Source organism: Lacerta agilis, chromosome 7 (assembly GCF_009819535.1).
Source record: "Lacerta agilis isolate rLacAgi1 chromosome 7, rLacAgi1.pri, whole genome shotgun sequence".
Lineage (NCBI taxonomy): Eukaryota > Metazoa > Chordata > Lepidosauria > Squamata > Lacertidae > Lacerta > Lacerta agilis.
The window spans coordinates 80506683-80532472 of NC_046318.1; the positions used below are offsets into that span (position 1 = coordinate 80506683).

General features: G+C 41.2%; 1 protein-coding gene across 16 annotated transcripts in view; it reads right to left on the reverse strand.

Annotated features, from left to right (window-relative positions):
• PTK2 (protein tyrosine kinase 2) overlaps positions 1-25790 on the reverse strand; it is a 175594-nt gene that overhangs the window by 108003 nt on the left and 41801 nt on the right. For 5 of the 16 annotated variants that reach the window (XM_033155922.1, XM_033155918.1, XM_033155916.1 and 2 more), the window contains exon 1: positions 22499-22953. The exons of 3 other annotated variants lie outside the window; for them this stretch is intronic. In XM_033155922.1, coding sequence (XP_033011813.1) covers positions 22499-22601 — 103 coding nt within the window. In that variant the 5' untranslated portion in view covers positions 22602-22953. Of the gene's footprint in view, positions 1-22498; positions 22957-25790 lie in introns of those variants that run through there. 8 more of the 16 variants (XM_033155912.1, XM_033155913.1, XM_033155910.1 and 5 more) reach the window with 3 other exon arrangements.

A 25790-nucleotide genomic window follows, 5' to 3' on the forward strand; every position in this document is an offset into this window, starting at 1 on the left:
GGAGTTGGATGAGATGATCTTTGAGATCCCTTCCAATTTCACCATTCTATGATTCTATGTAAGTCTTCTTTGAGCACCCAACCGTTTGAGAAATGGGAGCTACAGAGCACAGGAATAAACAGCACAAAATAGTAAAGCAGCTTTGCCCCTTTCTAGTAGGAAGTTTATTCTTCTTTGTGTTCCACCCCTGCAACGGAAAATTGGCACATCATAATCAGTTTTTGGACTTTTAAGGCCATTTGTTAGAGCAGGGGTAAATAATCAAATGCAATCTAGTTTGTAGAACTTTAGAGCACTAAGTTCCTGTAGACACTGCTGTTCAAACATGAAACTAGGTATGCAAAATTGAACAGCTTTTCATCACTTATTTGCATTATTTCCTGCTCCCTTAGTCAAAATCCTGTTTGAAAAACTAGCTCTAACTTTCTAGCATCAGCATATTTCTAAAGTAGTCTTTCCACAGTCACCTTTACAGCAGTGAAGGTCTAAGTATGCTTGTAGAACTCTTTGCCTAAAAGCTACATCCAATGTAATACACTAGATTAATAGCCCATGCAGGGCTATATTACACTAGTATCACATTTTACAGCCTTCCAGGAAATGTTAGAACAGCAGCTGTAAACCCCAAAGTGACTTCAGAAGTGGAAGGCAATGATCATTACTAAGGCCTAATTCATAGCAACTCTAAATGTTCTCAGTGGTGCCACTTCAAGCATAATTAAGACAGGATATGCTCATCCGAATAAATACAACCTTTGCCTTCTTCTGCCTGCACCCTTTCCATGAGTCACATTTGGTGAAAGTGCTTGCTAAAATGCAATGAATTGTTAAGGCAAAATTTTCTTGCTAAGCCACCAGGACAGGAGGTAAGGGAGAGCACTGCAGAAACTTTGAATGGTCTACTTTTGGGTCATAACAAACTAAGCAGTCCTGTGATTTGCATATAGCTCATCCTGTCTTTTTCCTGCAATAAGGTATACAAGCATGCTACAACACATTTGGGAAATAACTACTTCTAAGAGTGAAGGGACGCGGATGGTGCTGTGGTCTAAACCACAAAGCCTAGGGCTTGCTGATCAGAAGGTCGGCGGTTCAAATCCCCGCGACGGGGTGAGCTCCCATTGCTCTGTCCCAACTCCTGCCAACCTAGCAGTTCAAAAGCACGTCAAAGTGCAAGTAGATAAATAGGTACCGCTCCGGTGGGAAGGGAAACCATGTTTCCGTGCACTACTCTGGTTTGCCAAAAGCGGCTTAGTCATGCTGGCCACTTGACCCGGAAGCTGTCTGCAGACAAACGCTGGCTCCCTCAGCCTATAGAGCGAGATGAGTGCACAACCCCAGAGTCATCCACGACTGGACCTAATGGTCAGGGGTACCTTTACCTTTACGAAAGAGTGAACACAAGCATACCATGTTTCTTCTACCACAAATGAAGTCTAGCTGCTCCAAATAGAAGCAAACAGGACACTACACATGCACATTACCGAAGTGTTCTTCAACCGTGGGTCCCCAAATATTGTTGGACTGCAATGTCCATCTTCCCTGACCATTGTCTAAGCAGGCTGGGGATTATACAAGTTGTAGGCCACACCTGGGGACCCAAGATTGAAGTAACAGTGTGCTACAACATGAGGTGTATGCAGTATGAGGAAGCAATTTGCCCTATCTTCACAGTTGTGAAATTAAATATTGCCAATATTTATTGTGCCATATTTTCAGGTAACACAAGCAGGAAAGGATGGGGGAGGGGGTTACAAATACCATATCCCTAGTTTTATTGTGGTTTTATTAACTCATTGATCACTTTTCATATAAATTTCAAGGCAATAATGAAATAAAATACCTGGAAATAGGCTTTAAAACAATTAAAAAACTAACCAAAGACTTTTTTTAAAAAAAAATACAAATATAAACACTCAAGGCAGAGACATATAATACAAAATAAAAACAATTTGCTCCCCAGCCAGTTGGGAAAGCCTCTCAAAACAAAAAACATATTAATTGTTTCTGGAAGCTACAAATAGTGAGTGCCTGTCATGTCAAAAGAGATGCTAATCCAAAAAACTTAATAGAATTGTAGAGCTGCAAGGGATCCCAAGGTTCGCCTATTCCAACCCCCTGCAAAGCAGGAATCTCAATGAAGGTATCCATGACAGAGGACCATCCAACTTCTGCTTAAAAACCTCCAAGGAAGGAGGGTCCACCACATTCCAAGGGAGTCTGGTCCACTGTTGAATAGTTCTTGCTGTCAGAAAATTCTTCCTGGTGTTTAGTTGGAATCTCCTTTCTTGTAATTTGAATCCACTGGTTTGGGTCCTACCCTCTGAAGCAGCAGAAAACAAGTTTGCTCCATCTTCCATGAGCCAGCCCTCTAGATATCTGAAGATGGCTATCATATCTACACTCAGTCTCCTCTTTTCCCAGCTCCCTCAACCGTTCCTCATAAATGCTTGGTTTCCAGATCTTGGTCGTTCTTCTCTGCACATGTTCCAGCTTGTCAATATCCTTCTTAAAGTGTGGTGAAGCCTCATAGGTATTTTAGCAACTTCAAGGACAGTATCTCCTGCAGAATGCAGTCACCAAGTATCCTGGTATATATAATTTTACTAGAAGTCATATAAGAAATCACTAAGGAAACATACTGTACCAGGAAAACAACTTGTCACTCACCTGCTTGCCCAGGGCATTAACAACTACACCCAACCCATGCCATTATGTACCACTTCCTCCCAGTACTGAAATCAGTATTCTTACTTAACAGAATTTATATACTGCTTAATCACCAAAACCTCCAAGTGATTTACAGTACCATCTCAGGTGTCTGATCTAAACCTTAAAACTGGGACGGTCTCATGCTGTTGATACTAGCCAGGGTAATGCAACACAGTATGCTAGCACAGCAAAAATATCAAAGTTCAGGGGAGATTCCTCTGATAGCCTACCTTCAAACTCCCCTTACTAGATCATGATAATGTGGAAAATATTTATTTTTCAAATAAAAATCTAATAAATAAATCTACTTCAAATAAAAATCTATCTGTTCATGTTAGGTGAGCAGGCAAGTAAAATACAATATAATACTATTTCTTAGAAATGGTTAGAGTTTTGAGACTGAAATATCCAGCAGAAAAACAAAGATTATCGATCTTGTGCTTGTATCTGATGTAAAAGTTGGGTTAGGATTCCCCCCGCCCTTGGTTCTTTCATTAAAAAAAAAAAAAATCAACCTTCCGTTTTCTGGGCAATTAACTGATATTAAAGCTATTTTTCAGACGCGGGTGGCGTTGTGGTCTAAACCACAGAGCCTAGGGCTTGCTGATCAGAAGGTCAGAGGTTTGAATCCCCGTGATGGGGTGAGCTGCCGTTGCTCGGTCCCTGCTCCTGCCAACCTAGCAGTTTGAAAGCACGTGAAAGGGCAAGTAGATAAATAGGTACCATTCCAGCGGAAAGGTAAATGGTGATTCCGTGCGCTGCTCTGGTTCCATTCAACCCTCAAACTAATTTAAAACTGTATTAATTCAGGCACATTCATTTCAGTATTTTTGCTGTTCTTATTGCTAAAGTAGGCTGTCTCATTGGCACACATATCACCTTGGCTATGCGTTACCTGGAGGGTGGATTATCTGCTACCTGTACATTATTTACTAAACATACATTCTAAGAACTCAGTTTTAGGACTCAGGAAGACTTTTGAGAAATGAACATATAAATAATGTTGACATCGCTGGCCAAACACTTTAAAGGTAAAGGACCCCTGGTCAAAGGCGACTACGGGGTGCGGCGCTCATCTTGCTTCAGGCCGAGGCGAGGGAGCCAGCATTTATCTGCAGACAGCTTTCTGGGTCATGTGGCCAGTATGACTAAACCGCCTCTGGCCGCAACGGAACCTAATTATCTACTTGCACTGGTGTGCTTTTGAACTGCTAGGTTGGCAGAAAACTGGGACAAAGCAACAGGAGCTCACCCCATCACATGGATTCAAACCTCTGACCTTCCAATCAGCAAGCCCAAGCAGCTCAGTGGTTTAGACCACAGTGCCACCCGCTGACTAGATTCATGTATAAATATGTACTAATGATTTCACAGATAGCTAACACTTAACTCCTCAAATTGACAATCAATCAGCATACCTCCAACTACAGAGGAATCTCACAGGCCAAGCATGGACAATTCTTTTTTTACTGAGGTTAACCTAGTTTCCCCATCATCTCATATCATCTACAGAGCTATTCTAGCTGCTCCCCAAAGAGTTGTCACCAATTTCTACCTTCAGGTGATATTTGCTTCTAATCTGCCTCCTCTGTTAAAGGATTAAGAACTTCTGATTTTTTAACAGTTTCTTTACCATTTCTTATAAGCCATCCATTTAAAACTGATTCAGGTTTTCTCTTGATATACATCTTCATACCGCCTTCTATACATCTCATGTTGTGATAGCCTATTTCTGTTCTGATGGACAAAGCACCATTATAAGCATCACCCTTTGTTCAGCCTATCAGCAGCGGCTGTTATCCAGAGAGGCGAATAATAGTTTGATAATAAGAGATGTGTGTTCATGCACAGCATTGTCTAAAATCAAATGGCTTGTCTAAATCCATAAAAGTTTTAAATATATAATTTGGGGATTCAGTACGGGCAACTTTTGAAAAGTACGGTAATAAACAAAGGCCAGTTTGTGTGCCCTAATGTGATGCACTTGAGACTTTCATTCAATTTCATTTTTATTTGAACTAATATTTTACAGTCTGCTATGTAGTCATTTGGTTGGACAGTGTTCTCGAAGCGACTGGCATGAGTTTGGCCAAACTGCGGGAGGCAGTGGACCATGCTCTGGTCCATGGGGTCACGAAGAGTCGGACATGACTGAACGACTGAACAACAACAATGTAGTCATTACAAAGGAACACACCATGAGAAACATAAAACTTTACAAAAATATTGTACTGATTTATGGGGATAGGATAGTGAAACTGCAGGCACACAGGTTCTAGCATCCAAACAAGTCAAAATTCCCATCAAGTAATGATGTGACACAATATTTTTGGTGGACATTCCCATCTGTAGGATCTTGCAACACAGGAAATGGGTGTTTCCTGCCTCAGAGGCTGAAAACACAATATACATTTAAAGCACATTTTCCCAACAAAAGAATCCTGGGAACTGTAATTTGTTAGTGGGAGGAATTTTAGCTCTGTGGGGCTAAACTACAATTTCCAGGATCCTTGAGAGTAGTGCTTTAAATGGACAGCACATACAATACTAGTTACTGAATTTTTTGTTCCCCTACTTACACTGGCTATCTATATCCAACCAATTTTCTTGCCTTGCCATGTCAGGATGACAAAAAATATCATTTGTGCGTTATCAAGGCCCTTGCAGAGGCAGAAAGTGGCCATCAATTAGACAGCATGCAAACTGACAAAAGCGATAGCTTAATAAATAAGGATACAAATTATTACCACCGGTGCCTATTTGTCACATCTATTTCCAAGTGGCTTTAGGAACTGCAGGAATAAATATGCATGCTCATTTTAAGAAGTGCTTCTCTGCATGCAAAAGAAAAAAGGTCATAGCCCTTAGAAACCTTATACCAGTAAGTGGAGACTGTTATTGTTGATCCCCTTTGTTAAAGAACTTCACTACATTTTCAAGTTTAAAAAAACAAGCTGAAATCTTAACAGCTTATAATTAATATTTGAAAAGAAGATTTTAAACCTTTGAGAATTGGAAGAAAAATCAAACTATAGCTACAGAAAACAAAAACTGGGGGATTAAAGTAACACTACTTTTTCATACACGTATTTGAAGACATTCTCTGAAAAACAGCAAACAGACTGCTGATGTAACTTGGTAAAAAGGCCTTTTTAAATCCAAACACACACCAGACACTTAAAATAGAGGCTTGTACTTCAATTTAACCTATTTATAATCTTAGATCTTCACTGATAATCACGCATGCATGCAACATCAGTATGCAGCAGAAAAATACACTATGCCAAGTTTGAAGCATTACCATTGGCCAAAGTGGTGTTTCCTAGCACTTAAACCTGCATCCAGATTCTGAGTTCTAAATCTCCATTCAGCTGCTCAGCTTGCATACTTTAATTAAGAAATAAAATTTCAGTTTTTAGTGGTTTGGTTGCGGCCAGCCTATGATTTGGTCCATTGGAGCTATGCATCAACTTCACATACTCCTTTCTCCCAATCTGATTACAAACACTTAGAAACATAGGCATCTGCCTTATACCGAATCAGACCACTGGTCCATCTAGCTCAGTATGGTCAACTTTGATAGGAAAGCAGCTCTCCAAAAGTTTCAGGCAGTGGTAGTAACCAGCCATACCTAGAGAAAGCAGAAACTGAACCTGGGTGCTTCTGTAGGCAATGTACGGCAGATGCTTTACCACTATGCTAGAGCCCTTTCCTTCATTTCATAATTTCCAATAACCAGTTGCTTTTCTGATTCAGATATCAATGCAAACTATTTTTGCAGTAAGCCAGGAAGTACAAATAGGAATTACAGCAAACAGGTTTTGGCTGTGACATATGCAGTGGGTGAGAATCACGCAATTTGTAGATATTTCACATTCGTGTATTTACTTACACGGGCAAGACAAGACACATTAAGAACACACACACTGTTATGGAGAAACTGACATTAGAACCATATACCACACACTTTAAATATAGTCCAAGGAGATGAACATGGTACAAAAAATGCAACATGTCCTCTCCCCCCCCCCAGTCACTTTTTAAAAATACTGAATTCTTCAGAGATACCTTTATTTGAACAGTAAACACAAAGGGTCAGTACAGTAGTTAAATGCTTTTAATGTACCATGTCTTACAAATAACAAACAGAAAAACCTTCCAGTTAATCTATTCAATATTTTCAAAAGCAAGCTGTTTTCAAGAGATAGGCAGAAGACAGAATTGGGATCCAAGATGACCTTAGCAGATTAAAGAACTGGCCCCAAAATAACACTATGAAATTCAATAGGGACCAATGTTGGTATCTGCACTTTGGCAGAAAGCACCAGCTGCACAAATATAAGATGGGGGAACATTTGGTTTGACTGTAGTACATGTAAAAAGGATGTAGGGGTCTTGGAGGACCACAAGCTTAACATGAGATAATGGCGTGATGCACCAGCAAAAAACGCTAATGCTATTCTAGGCGTCAACAACAGAAGTACAGTGGTACCTCGAGTTACATACACTTCAGGTTACATACTCGGCTAACCCAGATATTACGCTTCAGGTTAAGAACTTTGCTTCAGGATAGGAACAGAAATCGTGCTCTGGCGGCGCAGTAGCAGCGGGAGGTTCCATTAGCTAAAGTGGTGCTTCAGGTTAAGAACAGTTTCAGGTTAAGAACAGACCTCTGGAAGGAATTAAGCACGTAACCATAGGTACCACTGTATAGTGTCCTGGTTAAGGGAAGTAATAGTTCTGCTCTATTCTGCTTTGGTTAAACCACACCTGGAGTACTATGTCCAGTTCTGGGCACCACAATTTAAGAAGGATATTGACAAGCTGGAACGTGTGCAGAGGAGGGAAACCAAGGGTCTGGAAACCAAGCCTTATAAGGAATGGTTGAAAGAGTTGGATGTGTTTAGCCTGAAAAAGAGAGATGATAGCCATCTTCAAATATCTAAACGGCTCACATGGGGAAAGGAGGGCTCACATGGCAAATGGAGGAAGCTTGTTTTCTACTGCTCCAGAGGGTAGGACCTAAACCAATGGATTCAAGTTACAAGAAGGGGGATTCCAACTCAAGATCAAGAAGAACTTTCTGACAGTGAGAGCTGTTCAGCAGTGGAACGGACTCACTTGGAAGGTGGTGAATTCTCCTTCATTGGAGGTTTTAAAGCAGAAGTTCGATGGCAAACTGCCATCAATGACTTAGCTGAGATTCCTGCATTGCAGGGGTTGGGCAAGAGGACCCTCAAAATCTCTTCCAACTCTCCAATTCTGTGATAATACAATCACAATCACAATCCCTGCGATGGGGAAAGCTCCCGTTGTTCGGTCCCTGCTCCTGCCAACCTAGCAGTTCGAAAGCACGTCAAAGTGCAAGTAGATAAATAGGTACCGCTCCAGTGGGAACGTAAACAGCGTTTCCGTGCATTGCTCTGGTTCGCCAGAAGCAGCTTAGTCTTGCTGGCCACATGACTTGGAAGCTGTACGCCGGCTCCTTCGGCCAATAAAGCGAGATGAGCGCCGCAACCCCAGAGTCATCCGCAACTGGACCTAACGGTCAGGGGTCCCTCTACAATTTACCTTTACCTTTACCATCATGCTATATTATTTCGCAAAGATCTAGCTTCACCAAGCATCCCACACAGTGTTTCCAACTAAGAGGACAATGCACATTGGCCTTTCCCCTCTGATCAGAAATGTATGACTAAAGGATTGTCATTAATGAACGCAGTCCCCACAGGTCTATGGGGTCATTTCCAAGTAGTGAGTTAGGAGACAACAAAGGGGAAACTATGACTAATAGTTTCTGAAAAGAACCTCTAAGATAAGAGTGAATGATTCTGAAATGAGCTAGCTGTAACAGACATTAGAAGACCACAGTCTACATAAGTTACCGGTATTTACAGGCATGCTAATTCCTAACTCAGAGAAGGCTTCTATGCCTTTAATTCATTGTTAGCAATCAATTAAGGCAGTCTGGATTTCCTATCACAGTGGTGTCCCCTCTCACACAATCTGTCACAAAACATGAAATTTGGGGGCAGACAACAGCAACCTAGTTCTCCTTGAATCTCAACAGATTTTACTTGAACATTCCTTGGTTTTTTAAAATACTAAAAAAAAAATCACTGGTATGGAAGGAGGTGTGACTCAGAAACGAATGATCAATTCACACTTCTAAAGAAATGCATTTCTACAATACTACTACTACAAGACAAAAACAAAGATTTCAGAATCCTTCCCTAAAAGACAAAGATGTTCAGTCTTGACTCTCTCAGAAAGTGCCCTGTAATAGCCTCATAATAAAATATTTCATACAAATAACAACCTAAGAATGAGTTTAAATGATGGTCCATCATCAACACATGAGTAATGCCAACTATGATTGAAAGCCTCCCAAAAACCCATATAAATGCAAATAGATACCAAAAAACCCACTGAGAATTTTAAGAGGACACTGGAAAATCCAAAGGAGCACTATTGTATGCACTATGGCTCCCTAAAACTGAAAAAACCAAGTAATGGCACTACACTAGGAAGCAGAAACCTGTGTTTCTAAACCACAATGAAGTCCTGAAAGCCCCAGCTAACAAAGTGCAAAAAAGATTAATCAGCTAATGTTACTGAATGTACTCCAGAGCTTTCAAACACACACATAATACAAGCTAAAAGGCTGTCCTTAAAATAAAAAAGGCATTTCCATGCTCTGTTATTTAGAGTTTAAAAGCTCAAAATAAACCATCTAACAACTGTGTTTACAGAGATGACTTGGCCTGACTAGCAGGTTTTATGGAGCTATATATAGGGAAGAAGAGATCCCACTGGATTTTTCAGGTCAGGACTTAACTCTAGTGTCGGGATCTCTGGAATCTCATTATTTAATAGTCTTTCCCCCCCTCCCCCGCTCAACCCAATCCTTTTCAAATGCTCCCCTTTACAAATGCATTCAGACCATTTTTTAATAATGTTATATAGGACATGTGCTCTCTTCTTTCCTCAGTGTTCAAAACATTGCACTCTAGGGTTCACCAATAATAAATTATTCACCAAACAAGTAGAGGCAGACAATGGTGAGGGAATACCTGAAAGCTTATGCCAGTGGTTTTCAACCAGTTTGCCGTGTCACCCTGGGGTGCCTTGAATGATGGCCAGGGGTGCCACAGGCAACACTGCCCTCTGTCCCTCTTTCCTTCCCTCCCTCCTGATGCCCTCTTGTGTCTCTGCCTCCCAAAGGCTTGCACTGCTGTTTGTTGCAGCAGCCCTGGCTACAAGCTCCCTGACCCAGGCGAATGGTGCCTCGGGGGTTGGCCAGGGAGGAGGCACCCTCTTTGATGGTTCAGAGACCAGGAGCTGTGGCAATGGCTGCTAAGAGGACTCCCAAGGAGAGGGGAGAAGAAAGGAGGCTGAGAGAACACTCCACAAGAGTGGGTGTTTGAAAAAGGGTGAGAGGCTGACAGTTCTGCAGGCAAGTGGTAATAAAACTGGGCTCGTGAGCCCCACAGGAGTGCTGCAGAAAGAATGTAGTTGGTCAAGTGAGCCGTGGACTCAAAAAGGTTGAAAACCTCTGGCTTATGACAAAAGACATGTGTTGGTGTTAAAGGTGCATGGGGCTTTTGTTGCAACAGACTAACCCAGCTACCCCTTTGGAAATCATTCAAATCCTGTACTTGTTCTGAAAAGTCCACCCTTACAGTAACCACCTTGAATTACCAATGCACTGATTTCAGGCAGAGACCCCAGTTGCCTCCAATCAGTAAAGGGATGTTCAAGGTTGCCTGCCATTATCCAATTCTTGAATAAAATTGGGAGAGCCTCACTGGTCGTTAGCACGCTTTTTCATATACTCACACAATGTAATATAATAGAGAAAAGAAAGAGAAAGAGAAAGAAAACACCCAGCAGGAATGCTTCTTAAAATGATACGTTTCAAGTCAAATGTTAGGACTTCATCATATCTTGCACTTGCACCAAACAAATAGAATTAATAAAGGAGATAAATAATGTTAATAAATACTGGCAAGTATCTAAGACACTACAGTTCAGTATTCAGACTATGTATGCTCACACACAAAACAGGCTTCAAACAGCTATCTTTTCCATACCTGAGATAAATATAAGCATAGTGACGTGCTAAAAAGATGAATATTCTGCATGTTTGAAGGGGAAATGAGATCTAAGGAGGGCTGTTCAGCAATCGCTTGCATTACAGTAATTGCTAGGTACTGATCGCTGGCCATATATTTACTCATTCTGCACCACAATATCCAAATCAAGCAAGACCTAGGCATATACCTTTCCTCAAATTATGTTTTGTTAAACCGCAACAAAAATATTGCATCTATTGTTCTGTCACTGTTTTGTTTTTTTGCCTTAACTTTATATCCTGAACAACAATGAAATCCAGACTTGATGAGGGGAAGTATATACAGTAAAGGCTGAATGAATGAAAGTCATTCAGTATCACTGAGTACCATTTCATCAAAACCAGCCAACTATGGTTTGCACTTGCCCAACAGACCAGGATTAAACCAACTGTTTGCTGGGCAAGCACAATCCATACTAGTTTTGCTACAGTTAAGGAAAATTTATTTTGTATTTCTAGCTCATACCACCCTGCCTATGGCTCAGGGTGCACAACAGTTTTCACATACAACATAACCAAGATGAGAAAAGTAAAACATGCTATTTAAAACCTACTATTGCAATTTTCCAACACCTTCCAACCAGACTACCTGGTAATTGGGCTACACTTTGAGAATAAAAATTTCCTTGTGCCACACTGAATTTTTTATTGATAAGAAATACATTGGAAAACAAAAAGGAACTCCTCCCAGCAGTGCTTGATTTATAACACAGAACATAGCTACTTTATAATACAGACATCCAGAAAGTATAAAACAATGCAGCTGCGTAAGAACATTAACAATTCCTCAAATACAATTATAAATGAGCCTCTTACATATGTACCTTATGTATACAAACTGTGAGAGGTCAAAACAAAATAAAATAAAAAATTCTTTCCAGTAGCACCTTAGACACCAACTAAGTTTGTTCTTGGTATGAACTTTCGTGTGCACGCACACTACTTCAGATACACTGAAACGGAAGTCACCAGACCCTTAAGTATAGTGAGGGAGTGGGGAGGGGTAGAAGGGTGGTGGGAATGGGTGATAGGTGTGGAAAACTTGTGAGAGGTGTGAGCTTGCTTTTGCTAGGTATTATCATTTATATTAGGTCTAATTTGAGACAAACAAACATTCATCTCCTCATCAACACAAAGAAGACTCTCTTTTCTGATCTTTCATATTTGTCAGAGCTGAAAATCCCTGTGAATGTTACGACATGGAGAACTGTACCGGTAGAAGAACTGCAATTCTCGATCACAACTAGGATTGTCCTCAATATCACTTCATTCTCTTGCTCTCATTTTGGAAAAACAAAACAAAATAAAAAATTCCTTCCAGTAGCACCTTAGAGACCAACTAAGTTTGTTCTTGGTATGAGCTTTCGTGTGCATGCACACTTCTTCAGATATCTATCCATATTCTGCAAATAAACATTATCTTTATATTATACTATACTGCACCGAAATGTTTAAATGCTTCTTTGATTGTCCTTGAATCTTACCCCCACCAGACTTGCCATCCCTCCTGCCGTACCAGTGTGGTGCACCACACCCTTTGAGACCACTTAAAGGTAATAAGAGAGTGTAAGAGAGAAATTTTCCCCTGAAGTATGTAAACCCCAAGCCATTCTATTTGTCTCCTTTTCTGCTTCAACATCTAAACAAGTGGACTTGTGCTATCAATACTGGAAAATAACATCTGGGAAGCAACAATTTCAATAGTCCTCCTCACACATTATTCACCTAGACGACATTCATGCCCTAGCCAGCATACTAAATGGAACTATAATCCAGAAACTACTGAGAAAGCAAAAGGTTCCCTATCACTGCCACTGAAGTTTAGTGGTTGCACAGCAATAAAAACAGCTCAAGGTAAAGAAAAACTTATATATTTTTTGCTGCTACCTCTGTAGATGTAATTCTTGAAATATTCCATAGCTTAACACCTTTTAAGTGAAAACTGGGTTGCCTTTTGTATTAACCCAAGAGCACTGGTGATTGGACTTCATGGTGGGTGCAAGCAACAAACTGAAGGAAAAAATGTTTTGGGGTGGCAAGTGTGCTGATATTTTACAGTCCTGACTATCATTCCTCTGTACAGTCGTACCTCGTGTTGCGTTTGCTGCGGGTTGCAAACGGCACGGGATACGAAGGCACCGAACCCGGAAGTACCGGAATGGGTTACTTTCGTGTTCGGCAGTTCGCACATGCGCAGACGCGTCAAATGACATCACACGCATGTGCAGGATGCGATCCGGCTCTTCTACGCATGCGCAGAAGCAGCGGTGCGGGTTGTGGACTGCTCATGATGCAAACAGGGCTCCGGAACGGATCTCATTCGCATCCAGAGGTCCCACTGTATTCCTATCAATCTTGTACTCATGAAATCCTGTCCATATTGTGCCTGGAAGCAACTCACTTGCTTTCATCCAGTTGCCAACTACTCTGCAACCATGTTGGCACAGGGGTTTGCCCACAAGCACTCTTTGCTTAGGACCCGAAGTTGATGTCCAAACTATGTGCATTGATAGGCAGGGAATCGTTCATAGATTGCCCTGCCTTCCAGAGATGAACAAATTTAATGGCCTTTGAAAAAGTCCCTTTCAACCAAATGATTCTATAAAGCTGAAGACAAATGAGGCACACAGACTAGATGCAAGTAGGCACAATACTAAGAGATAAAGATAGATTGTTTCCCACTATAACAACAAGACTTCGACAAATGGAAGAAATTAGATGAGCAGACGGAGGCAAATGTAACTCTGTGAAAACCGCTTATTCTGGTCACATTAATCCCACCAATACAAGCAGCACATCCCATCCAGCTAGCTTCAGGGATTCTGTTCATTAGAAAAGATTACATGAAAAAGTGCACTTTTGCTTTTTAAAGACATTAGTTGTCTAAACATTAGAACAGAAACTGATTTGCATGAACAGAGTGGGGGAAACCCACACAACTGAATATAAAAACTGAGCAATTTTTGCTATATTGTAATTCTACAGTTTTGTTACATCACTTTCTTACATTTATCACAAGTTAAAATGAACAGTCATGATTTCAAATAATGCTTTTAAACCTAACATTATTTTAAAACATTCTCTCTCTATTTTTGTCTGCCACTTACCGTAATTAGGCTAATCTTATTCCACTTGCAAAATATCTCTTGCTATCTATCTTAAGACTGTTATAAAGCTGTAGGCCTTCCACGCCACACTATTTTTCTTCCATCTGTTCCTCTCTCATTTTGCTAGGAATCTAGCTGGCCTCACAAAGCTTTCTGCTTGCTTTTTTAACATATTAGTTGGTCAGTCTCCTCCATAATAGCCACTTTTGGGGGGCCTTCCCATTTCCCAAATTTCTACAATTGCTTGATGCACTTAATCCTTTTTCTGCTTTACTGGGGGGCTGTGATCCTCAGTATTAGTTTACAGGAAGTTTGTACTGTACTAATCTTCCAACAACAAATGTATTGGTTCATGGCAAAAAAGAAGTTAATGACAGCCTTTATTCTCCCAAGCTTCCCCTGCTGAGCTTCCGCTGTATTAAAACACAGAATATTACTTTCCTAGCTTATCTTGCTTAGATGCTGAACAGCTTGTTATAGACTTACTTTTCAGCCTCAGTGTTTAAACTTGCATGGCCGTCTTTTTCACTTGCCCAAGGTATGTGCATGTGTGCAGGCCCATTCCTGTTTCCAGTGATTTATATTCCGTAATCCTGCACCTCTACTCTGTGCATTGCCTCTTTCAAATGTGCATGCAAATCCAGTAAGTTTTCCCATTTATTCTGAGGAACTAGAGCTCAATTCATTTAAAAGCAAGCTCTTCCTAAACCTTGGGGGTTCTCCCAAAAGAAGAGGGAACCTGTCCATTTAAATCAGGGGTCCCCAAACTAAGGCCCGGGGGCCGGATGCGGCCCAATCGCCTTCTAAATCTGGCCCACGGACGGTCCGGGAATCAGCGTGTTTTTACATGAGTAGAATGTGTCCTTTTATTTAAAATGCACCTCTGGGTTATTTGTGGGGCCTGCCTGGTGTTTTTACATGAGTAGAATGTGTCATTTTATTTAAAATGCATCTCTGGGTTATTTGTGAGGCATAGGAATTCGTTCATTTTTTTCCCCTTCAAAATATAGTCCGGCCCCCCCCACAAGGTCTGGGGGACAATGGACCGGCCTCCTGCTGAAAAAGTTTGCTGACCCCTGATTTAAATGCTCAGCATCTATACGTATAAGACATCCACTACTATTATAATTCCAAGCCAATGAGTGGCTCTTGTTCCGCATTAGGACTACCTAGAACTTGGCAGTTAATAGTTAATATTGATAGGTATTCCAAATAATGTTCAATTATGAAATGTTTGCTTGCTCAAAAACTGACAGCAGGTCAGGCAGAACGGCACCCATGCAGTTTCTCATTGGCCCCTTGTATACAGCCTAACATGGTGAAGCATGTCCAGCCCCTGAACATGAAAATATGCAAATCTTTTAAATATGCATAAGAAATCCTGGCCAGAGCTGATGAAAGCTGTAGACCAAAATATCTGGATAGCACCAGAAAACCAGAGATGGGTGGCAGGAAAGCGCAGCCCCCAGCAAAGATTTCATACCAGTGAAAACTCATTAATGGTGCTAGGGAGATGGTTATGGCACTGCTCAACTTTTCTGATATCCAACTGTTGATCGACCCCTTGAACACATAAACAAATCAGGAGTGAATTATGGGGCTGTCACTCCAGGATAATGATTGTGTAAATTAGGGCATCAGAACCACATTTCAGCATTTACTTACTTTAATGGAAGCGGCAGATGCCAAAATAACAGTGGGAAGAAGGATGCACTTAGTCTACAATATCCTTATTTTGAAAGAATGTATTACCTTCAAGTCTGAGAACTAAATGATTGTTCATTTAAAAAAATACATATTTTAACCAGTATTGTTTAAATTTGGTTAATTTTTACTGCTACATTCTCTGAAACAGCTTTTGCCATCATGTTTTCCAATTTACTCTTGAGCTATGAAGATAAAACATTAGAACGACTGCAAATTATTTATGTTTTAGTTACCGGTAGCTCGTATCATCACTGCAAACCCGCCTGGCATCACATAAAAAATTCCCTCAAGGGAGCTCCACCTCTCCAAGTAGTCAAAAAGAGCTCACCCTGGTTTCCGAAAGCAGTTTATTGGAAAAGTAAACCCCTCTTTAAGGTTACTCATTAAATCCCTCCTAAATCTATTCAGATTTGACTGAAATATTTCCATTATAAAGTAATTCCACAAGCATTCCATACTTAAAGGTGGTTTGTATGTAGAAATCAATTCATTTATTCCAGAAATGAAAAGGCCAACAGAGAAAGAAAGCTTTAGATGCTGCTCAGATTATGTATGAAAACACTTTTTCTTGGGTTTTCAGATATGCAAGCATGTAATGTAATAAAACCCTACACTCACAGACATCTCAAAAGACTGTCAGGTCATCTCTTATGTGGGATCATCTTGTCAGGATGATTTCTATAGCACTTTTTAAAAGTAGATTACAATAGTTCTCTCTTATCCCTGAAATAGCTGTATATGAGATTCCATTTTACATAAGTGAAAAGTGAGATTTAAAAGAAGCTAGCATGCTCAGAGACACTTAACAACTTCATCGCTTATCAAGTATTTGAACCTGCGTCTTTCACAGGTCCAGGTCCATTATAACCGCCATCAGGAACTAATACAGTGGTACCTCGGGTTATAGACGCTTCAGGTTATAGATGCTTCAGGTTACAGACTCCGCTAACCCAGAAATAGTACGTCGGGTTAAGAACTTTGCTTCAGGATGAGAACAGAAATCATGTGGTGGTGGTGCAGCAGCAACAGGAAGCCCCCTTAGCTAAAGTGGTACCTCGGTTTAAGAACAGTTTCAGGTTAAGAGCGAGTTACAGGTAAGTAGCCGTGTTGGTCTGCCGCAGTCGAAACAAAATAAAAATAAAAAAATTCCTTCCAGTAGCACCTTAGAGACCAACTAAGTTTGTTCTTGGTATGAGCTTTCGTGTGCATGCACACTTCTTCAGATAAGCGTGGACCTCCAGAACGAATTAAGTTCTTAACCTGAGGTACCACTGTATAAGGCATTCTACTCTGAACACAATAAGTAAATCAGAAAGGTGTATTGATTCCAGAGCAGTACTGGTGTGAAAAAGTTGAATTTGGCAACACTGTCGTGGTTATTTTGTACAGAAAGGGAAGGATTGCTTAGCCGATTATAGCAACAATGTGCCAGCCACATAAGCCCCAGAGTACTAATTACAATCAGGTCACTGAGAAGATAGTAGCTTTTCCGTTTTTTAAAGCAAGAGAGAAAGTGAGAAGAATTGTAGAGTCCCTGAATTCGCACAGGCTTCTTTTGCACAGTGTTCTTTTCCAGAAGGAGAAATGCTACTGATATATGGAATGTCAACATGAAGATAAAGATAAGAAGATTTTCAGACAATGTTTCCTAGGCAGTAGCTGACATACATAACTCTATGGTCTGTGGCACGTAGTGACAGGAGATGGTTAATAGCATACTTAATTTTACAACAGTTAGAATGTTATTATTCAAATATGTTATTGTTTTACTACCTTGCTTCCATATGCAGCTATTTAACAACCTTTATTATCGGAGCTGGCCAGATCCAGTTTTGTTCCCTAAGGTTAAGCCCACAAGCACTGCATGCATATTTATCAGATAAAGACTAGTCACTATTCAATTGCAAATAAGAAACTCTCACTGCATCTTCTCTCTGGGGAACACTGAAAACAGACTATTTGAGAAATGATTACTTCATACACACACACACACACACACACAACCTTTAAAATAGTTATTTGTCTCCTGTGTTGATATGTGCTTGGCAGGATGCTCAAAGCAATATATATATTTGCTGAAGTATATTCTTGTCTAAGTCAGTTTATGCCATAATAAACCAGTAAGGGATTATTTGCAGGTTTTACTCCAAGTTTCTTACTCACATCCAAATGCAACTCCCATCAGATACAGCCAGCACGGCCAATGGCCAGGAATGATGTGAGTTGTAGTCCAGAAACATCCATCCACAAGGCATCTCCTTGGCCACCACTGCTCTATAAGTTACCGTACCAGAAATTTAAAAATACAGTTGTACCTCATGTTGCGTTCGCTGCAGGTTGCGAACGGCGTGGATTATGAATGCAGCAAACCCGCAAGTGTTTACTTCCGGATTTCGCTGAGCGCGTGCAGAAACACTCTGCGCAGTCTGCGCATGCACAGAAGCATTCTGCGCAGATCGCGCTTCTGCGCATGCGTGATATCGCCGCTCAGGTTGCGGACTTTTCAGGGTGCAAACGGCACCCCGGAAAGGATCATGTCCACAACCCGAGGTACCACTGTATCCCCTCATCAATACACCTCTATTGTAAAGCTAGGAAAGATTCAGAAAAGGGAAACCAAAATTATCTAGGGTCTGAGCAGTTCCCCTATGCCGAAAGGTTATAGCATTTGGTGCTTTTTAGTTTGAAAAAGAGGCAGGAGACATGCTAGAAATGGTTTGGAGAAAGTGTTTCAGGGGAGGTTCTCCCCATCCCCCTCTCTCATAACACACAATTCACAGTAACTTAATGAAACTACGTGCTTCAATGAAACTACATGCTTCAGGACAGCCCAAAGGAAACACTTATTCACACAATGTACAGTTAAACACTGGAATTTACTCCCACAAGATGCAGTAATGGCCACAAACATGGGACAGCTTTAAAAGGCATTTGGACAAATTCATGAAGCATAAGGCTAGGAATGGATACTAGTCATGATGACTAATGCTATAAGGGAACGTAAGTGGGCAAGTACTCTTGCCCTCATGTCTTGCTGGTGGACTTTCCAAAGGCATCTGTTTGGCCAATGGGGAAACACAATGATGGAGTAGATGAGCCTTTGATCTGATCCAGTTCTTATGTTCACTTGTCTACATTTGGAGGGGGGGGTGAGAGCCAGAATGACTGCCTCAGGAAAAAAATAATGAAGACCATGAACTCTGACATGTTACTAACACATGAATCCAACCTTAGCCATTCAAAGGCCAAGAACACATTTCTACTTTCAAAGGTGGGAAACTGGAGTCTAGCCACAGGAACAAGGCAGCAAGAATGACCCTGAGGAAATATATGCAAGCAAGGAGGTACACTGCACCAGCTCTCGTGAAGAGGAATTGGGAGACAAACAGCTCTAGGCCAGAAGAGCAACCTGTAACACATCAGCTGAGCTCCCCCAGTTCTGGTGCCACCCTTCCAAACCTCCATTTACATGTCTCCAAACACTTGCCATGCTCTCCATGACAAGTGTGCAACTGCCCACTGGTGAGAGTAATGAGCAACAGACCTTCTTCCTACTTTGAAGAAGAGAAGTGACTCAGGCTCATCCTGGATTAATTTCCACCCTCTCCCCAGGTCAAAGGTTCAGAGGAAAGCTCTGAGCCCCATTACCCAACAATTGGCGAAACTTTCACTCTCCTTGCCCAGTCATTTCTGCATTTGAGAGAACTGGGGAAAGGATACCTTTTCAACCGCTGCTCAGTGTTAGAGCTCAGGGCCCCAGCACCGTGCACTGCCTAAAGCCTGCAATTTTCACCACCTATCTTTACCTCAGGTAACAGAAGTGGGGGTGGGTCAAACTGAATCTGGAATGTTTCTTATCTACCTTCTCCTGCAATAGGTTTAGTGGGAATTCTTGGCTGTTGGCAAAAGTGCTTGCCTCTAGCCAACTGGAAACAAACTGGTGGCCATAAATTTTTGTTTGGCTAGCAATAACAATAAAAAAACGTAGATCCCTGCCCAACATATTTTAGAAAGGTAAAAATTGCCCAATAAATACTTCCATGCACATTTTGAAGTAGAAAATCTAATTTTCTTCTTACTTATAAGACGTCAGCAGGTTTGTCTAGATCCACAAACATGGATAAAAAGGAGTAACTGGATGTCAGCTGAACAGTGTATCAATTAAAGGATGGGTAAGACACATGGAGAAGGGACACGGGTGGCGCTGTGGGTTAAATCATAGAGCCTAGGGCTTGCCGATCAGAAGGTCGGCGGTTCGAATCACAACGGGGTGAGCTCCCGTTGCTCGGTCCCTGCTCCTGTCAACCTAGCAGTTCCAAAGCACATCAAAGTGCAAGTAGATAAATAGATACCGCTCCAGCGGGAAGGTAAACGGCGTTTCCGTGTGCTGCTCTGGTTTCGCCAGAAGCAGCTTAGTCATGCTGGCCACATGACCCGGAAGCTGTACGCCGGCTCCCTCGGCCAATAAAGTGAGATGAGCATTGCAACCCCAGAGTCATCTGTGACTGGACCTAATGGTCAGGGATCCCTTTACCTTTACCTTTAAGACACATGGAAAGTTCAAACGGAGAGCTTGTATGTGTGTATGTCATCCCGTCCCCATCCCCAAGACATACATTGTCCAGCCACAGCTGGACAGAATGGCTTGAAGTTAACCATGTCCACTGCTTCAGTTATAAAGTTGAGTAACAGTTATAAAGTTACTCTGAAATGAGATCACAATGATTGTAAGGAATTGGAATACTTATCTGTATTCTTCTTATCCTAAACAGTATCTAGGTCCATCTATGCACTCTGGTTTCTGGGTATTTAATTTCTATAACTTGCAAAGTGCCTGCAAGAGTTATGTAACTCTGTAAGTATCCTATGGCTTCCTGGATATTATCCCTGAAGTATCCAGTACTGATAAAATTTAGGAGGTTTGATATTAAACTAGACATCGCAGACATGAAGAGCAGCATCTTTACCTTTTTTGAGTTTTATTCAACAGATGAGGAATATAAAAGCAGCTAAGGGACTAAATCCTCTGTAATCTAACTGAATAGCCCTACATTCTAATGTAAGCCTGATACAAGGTTCCAAGTGTATCCTTTATGTGAAACTATTTTTAAAAAATCTCATCAAAAATACATGTAGCATTAATTTTATATAAGCAAACAGCATTCAGTGCATTTGTGCCTTCAAAATTGAAAGTTACCATTGGCTTATTTAACTTAACAAATATACCCTTCATAAAACGGGAAATATTGAGTTGGGATCCAAAAGTAACAAAAATGTTGTGCTTCACTTTATGTTTACAGCTCACCAAGCACATAGCAGGAGAATTCTAGAGAAAATTCCAAGGAAATGCATTGCACATATCCAGAGGAAACTATTCAAGAATTCTGGACTTATATTTCACTGGGAAGCAGGTTTCACAACTAGTTTGGAGATAACTACCTAACAAGCTGCCATATATACTGTCCAATCAGTAGTTCATCTAACCCAACATGGCACCCTCCACCTGTCGTTGGGCTCTGAACTCTCATAAACACTGACTATGCTGGCTGAGGCTGATGGGAATCCCCAACAACTGGAGGGGGATGGCTACCCCTGATATAATAAAACAATCTGCTACCCATGAGAGCAAGTGTGGTATAGGACCCAGGAGGCCTGGGTTCAAATCTCTCATAATAATCATTCTTCACAACACCCTTGTGGGGTAAAGGGGAGGGGGGAAAGGATAATATATGCAACTCCTTTGAGGAAAAGGAGGGTAAGACAGACACACTGACTGGCAATGGAAAACCAAGTTCTCAGGTAGCTGTTTCACAGATCTGCTATCCAAGAATCTTGGACAGGAGACGTCAAAGGTTAAAACCAGACTCAGTTCTCCACCATAAGCTATGGCACAGTTGACAACTCATTATGTGACAGCAAATTAAAAACCTTCCTTCACAGAGTAGCGGTCACGAACTGCCTCCGGTCATGTAATGAACTGAGCATTGCAATACTCCTGGTACCCTTTGGCAGGGTAATGGTTGGCTCATAGCCCAGCTGGATACTATAGGTAACTTGTTCAGGTGAATCACTACCACGATAAAGAAAGAGGTCATCTTGCACTACTTTTCATTACAAAATTAAACCTTTTTGTGGAGGGAGGGCTATTTTGTCCTTTATAATTTTTCCTTAAAATGTACGGTACAAGCACCCGGACCTTACATGACAGTGCACTAAAGGGCAAGGGTGCATATAATGTTGCTGCTTTTTAAAACCCACTAAAAATACACCCAGTAGGGAGAGTTCTATACTTGGAACTGGTTTATTGCTCAACCTGAATTTCAAGTCAGATCCTGTCTGATTGTGCCAGCTATAAAGCACCTCCCTGTCACGTTTACCACAGCTTTTAAAAAGGTAGTTTTGCATAAAAATTCTATCCTGTTCACAATCATCAAATTTCCACCCTGTTTTGGCCACCGAAATTAGTCATAATTTGCAGAAACTATCCTGAAACATAATTAATAACATTTGATAAAAGATTTAAATTTAAAAAATGCAGGCAACTGAGGTAAGTGAATTCTCCATTTCAAATAGATCATCAAAACTGAAAAGTATTGACTATTCAAAAGCAATAATGCCCATACCATTTGTTTCCGTGCCTTTACAGGCTAAAATGTTTATGGTTGTCAGGTGAAACACCACAGCTGACTGCTTCCACATCAAAATTACATGGCCAGAATACAGCCACTGTGTTTTCAATTTCATGCCAGTCCTTCTCTCCCAACCAACTTATTTCCCCCTTTGATTTTGATGAATGAATCAAAAGTCAGAAAATATATAATATTTAAGTTTGGTGTACCTTTAGCCCAGCATATTGGGAATGGACTACAGCCGCTTTTCTCCATATAGATGACACCTGCTTGTTTCGGGGCCTGTTGCCCTGCCAATTCCAAGAACAACATACACACAATCGTATAGAGATCACGCCAGGCTCCAGCATACAATGTTCCAATTCAGGTCTCCAGTAGTATTTGCTCCCGCAGGGGGGCTGGGAAGGCAGCCGCTCGAGTGTAGTCACAAGCAGGAAAAAATCAACTACTAACCCTCCTTACATCTAGCGTCTTTCAGGTTTGGCTGCAAAGGTAGAAGCAAGAAAAGACCCACCTCCACACCACCCCATTCCTTAGTGCTGCTCAAGTAATATATTCCGACAGCGTGAAGAATGCATTTCAGTTTCGGAGTCTTCGCATGCCTCAACAATTTAAAGCACAGATCATCCTTTTCCCTGGACAAGCTACCAAACAGAATGCAACCAGCCAGCAATGTGACTATGTGCGTCTGTATTCCTAGATTCATTCAGGAGAGGCGGAGGAGGAAGGGAGGGAGAGGGGAGGGAGGGGAGGGGAGGCGATTAGCAACAACCTTATTAATATGCTAATCTCACCCTTCTGTTCAGTTCAGCCAGCAGACTCCTGTTTACAAAACTGACAGCAGATTCTAAAACTGACTAAGCTGCAAATCAAGCCTGACCCAGGTCATAGCTGTAGATCCGCTCCTGCAACCAGTTTAGCTTTAAATCCATGCCTCTGGCATCATACCTACCAACAGTGACATTTGATTTGAAATAACTATTCTGATGAAACAAGAATAACTGGGGGAGGGGGCTGCACTAAACAATGAGATGTAACCTCTAATCATCTTTCATTTAAAGACAACCCAATTACAAACTTCATACTTTCTAAGTACTGTAAAGTGTGTATGTTCTGAAATATTCTAAAAATTTATCTACAAGAAAGGATTACTAGAAAAAAATGGAAAAGATACCTCAAAACACACACAGACAGGCACACACAATGGAATGAAAAAAGGTGACCCAAATTATACACCAAGGATGGCCATTGTTTAAAACTTCTTGAAGCTAGCATTCAGCAAAGGTCAAGACATACGGGTGTTCTGTGCATATTATACTCCAACCACAAAAGGTTAACTGAAAACAGATTCTGTTTCCTTCAGCACACACACACAGGCGCACAGAATATCAATGATAAACTGGCTATTTATACATACACACATTGCAGCAAACAACACAGAACGTGGTATATACATTTTGCCTCTTCTACTCACACAGTGACACACATACCAAGAAAGTGTTTTAGCAACTGCTGGATTTCAACAGCTTTGTTTACTAGCCAAATGCATTCTCCCACAATGTGCCTGGGCTCATGAGTCCCTCCCAGAATGTGAAAATGCTTTCTATTTAACATGGAGCAGGTTGTGATACACACAGGTGTTCTGTTTTATTAATTAATTAATTAATTACTCCTTTAGCCCTGAAGAATACTGTTTTGCGTAGCTTTCCAAAACCACCAAGTCAGGAAGCAGCATATCGGCTTCCATTTAAGTACAAGTAAGCATGACCAACTCCACTGCTAAGCCAATATTGCTGCGAGTCATAGTCAAGCTCATAGCCAGCATAGCAAATATGGCTGCCTGTGCCACTACATTGGATGTGGCTGCAAACTGTGCTCTGCTTAACTGAAATGGAGATGTCAGGTACAGGCAGCTCCCCATTGATGCGGGGGTTACATTCCGAGGAACCACACATTTAAGTAAAATTGTGTATATTGGGAACACCATAGAAAAAGTCTGCAAACACCCTCCAAACCTCCTCGATCAAACTCCAACTCTCCACAGGCCCCAAATGTCAGTGCAAGGGCTCCTGGGATTGCTCTCGCAAAGGCTTGGTGGATTGCTAGATGCTGTTTCTGTGCCATTTTCGTGCTCTTTGGGGGCTGTTTTTGCCCCTTTCCTTGTCACTTCCAGGCTTGCGGCAATGCGCACAGTGACAGTCATGCGTGCCTTGAACAAGTGTAAATGGGGAGTATTCTGTATTCTACTTTGACAGCACTTCTTAACATACTAAAATCAGAGGTAGTGAAATTGTTTCTGTTGCCCCAGCCCAATTAAAATGAAAGATAGCAATGTTGGACTATTAGGCAAATTCCAACATCCTTATTAGGGCAATACCTTTATTAGGCCAACCAAAATGCCACAAAACAGTGTGCCAATCCCCCTTTCCTAGTTCTGTTTACCATCCAGCCCCAAATAGTCAACACTGTCCCATCCAGGAGATAACTGCATGCAAGGCTTGACATCTGTACGTGCATTTGTCTTGGAAGACAGTGCTTAGTGTTTGGTAGTTGCTTTTAAAATTTTCAACACAGTTTATAAACAACAACAACAACAACCCCAACAACAACAACAATTGTCCCATCCATATGTTGTTGGATTCAAAATCCCCTCAGACTCAACTAGCTTGCAGTCAGAGAGGATGAGAACTGTACCTGATATAGACTGGTGAAGATTTCCAGAAAACTCAAAAGCTTGTATGATGTTTTGTGACATGCTGATTTGTCTAATAAAAGTATTGCCCTGATAAAAAACAGTTCAGGTTCAGATTAATGCACGTCCCGAGGGAAATTCAGTCTTTGCTAATACTCTTATTTGGTACCGGTAGCTGTTCCACTTACATGTGTTCTTCTGAACCAAGAGTGGGATGTGGGGTTTTTGTATGTTTCTTCTTATTTCATTCTTGTTAAATGAGGCTAGCATTCAATAGCCAAGTTAATTTTCATGAAGTTTTATTCTTTCTTTTTCTTTCTTTCTTTTTTTAAAGGGAATAGTTATAATGTGACAGCTTATTAAGCAGTTACCTGTGATACAGAGTAGCAATACAGAGTAGCTACCGGTATTAAAATGGTTTCTCAGTCACATCTCAGCTAGAAACAGCACATCACCCCCAAATGTAACAATAATGTCATCAGCATGTGGATGACATACAGCTCTACTCCTCTTTTCCACCTACTTGCTCCAGAAGGCTGTTTGAAATGCTGAACTGATGTCTGGAGGTGGGTTGGGGTTGTAACATGTTGCACTGGTTGCCAGTGCATTTCTGGGTTTAATTTCAAAGCACTAGTCATGATCTCTAAAATCCTCAACAGTTTGGGACGAGGTTACATGAAGGATCATATTCTGTATACTAACCTGCCAACACCTAATTTATGATCTGTGACTGAGGTCCTGCTCCCATGCCTGCCTGTGAGAGCAATCCACAAGGAAGCAAAAGGAGGCATTCCTTGGAACAGACACCA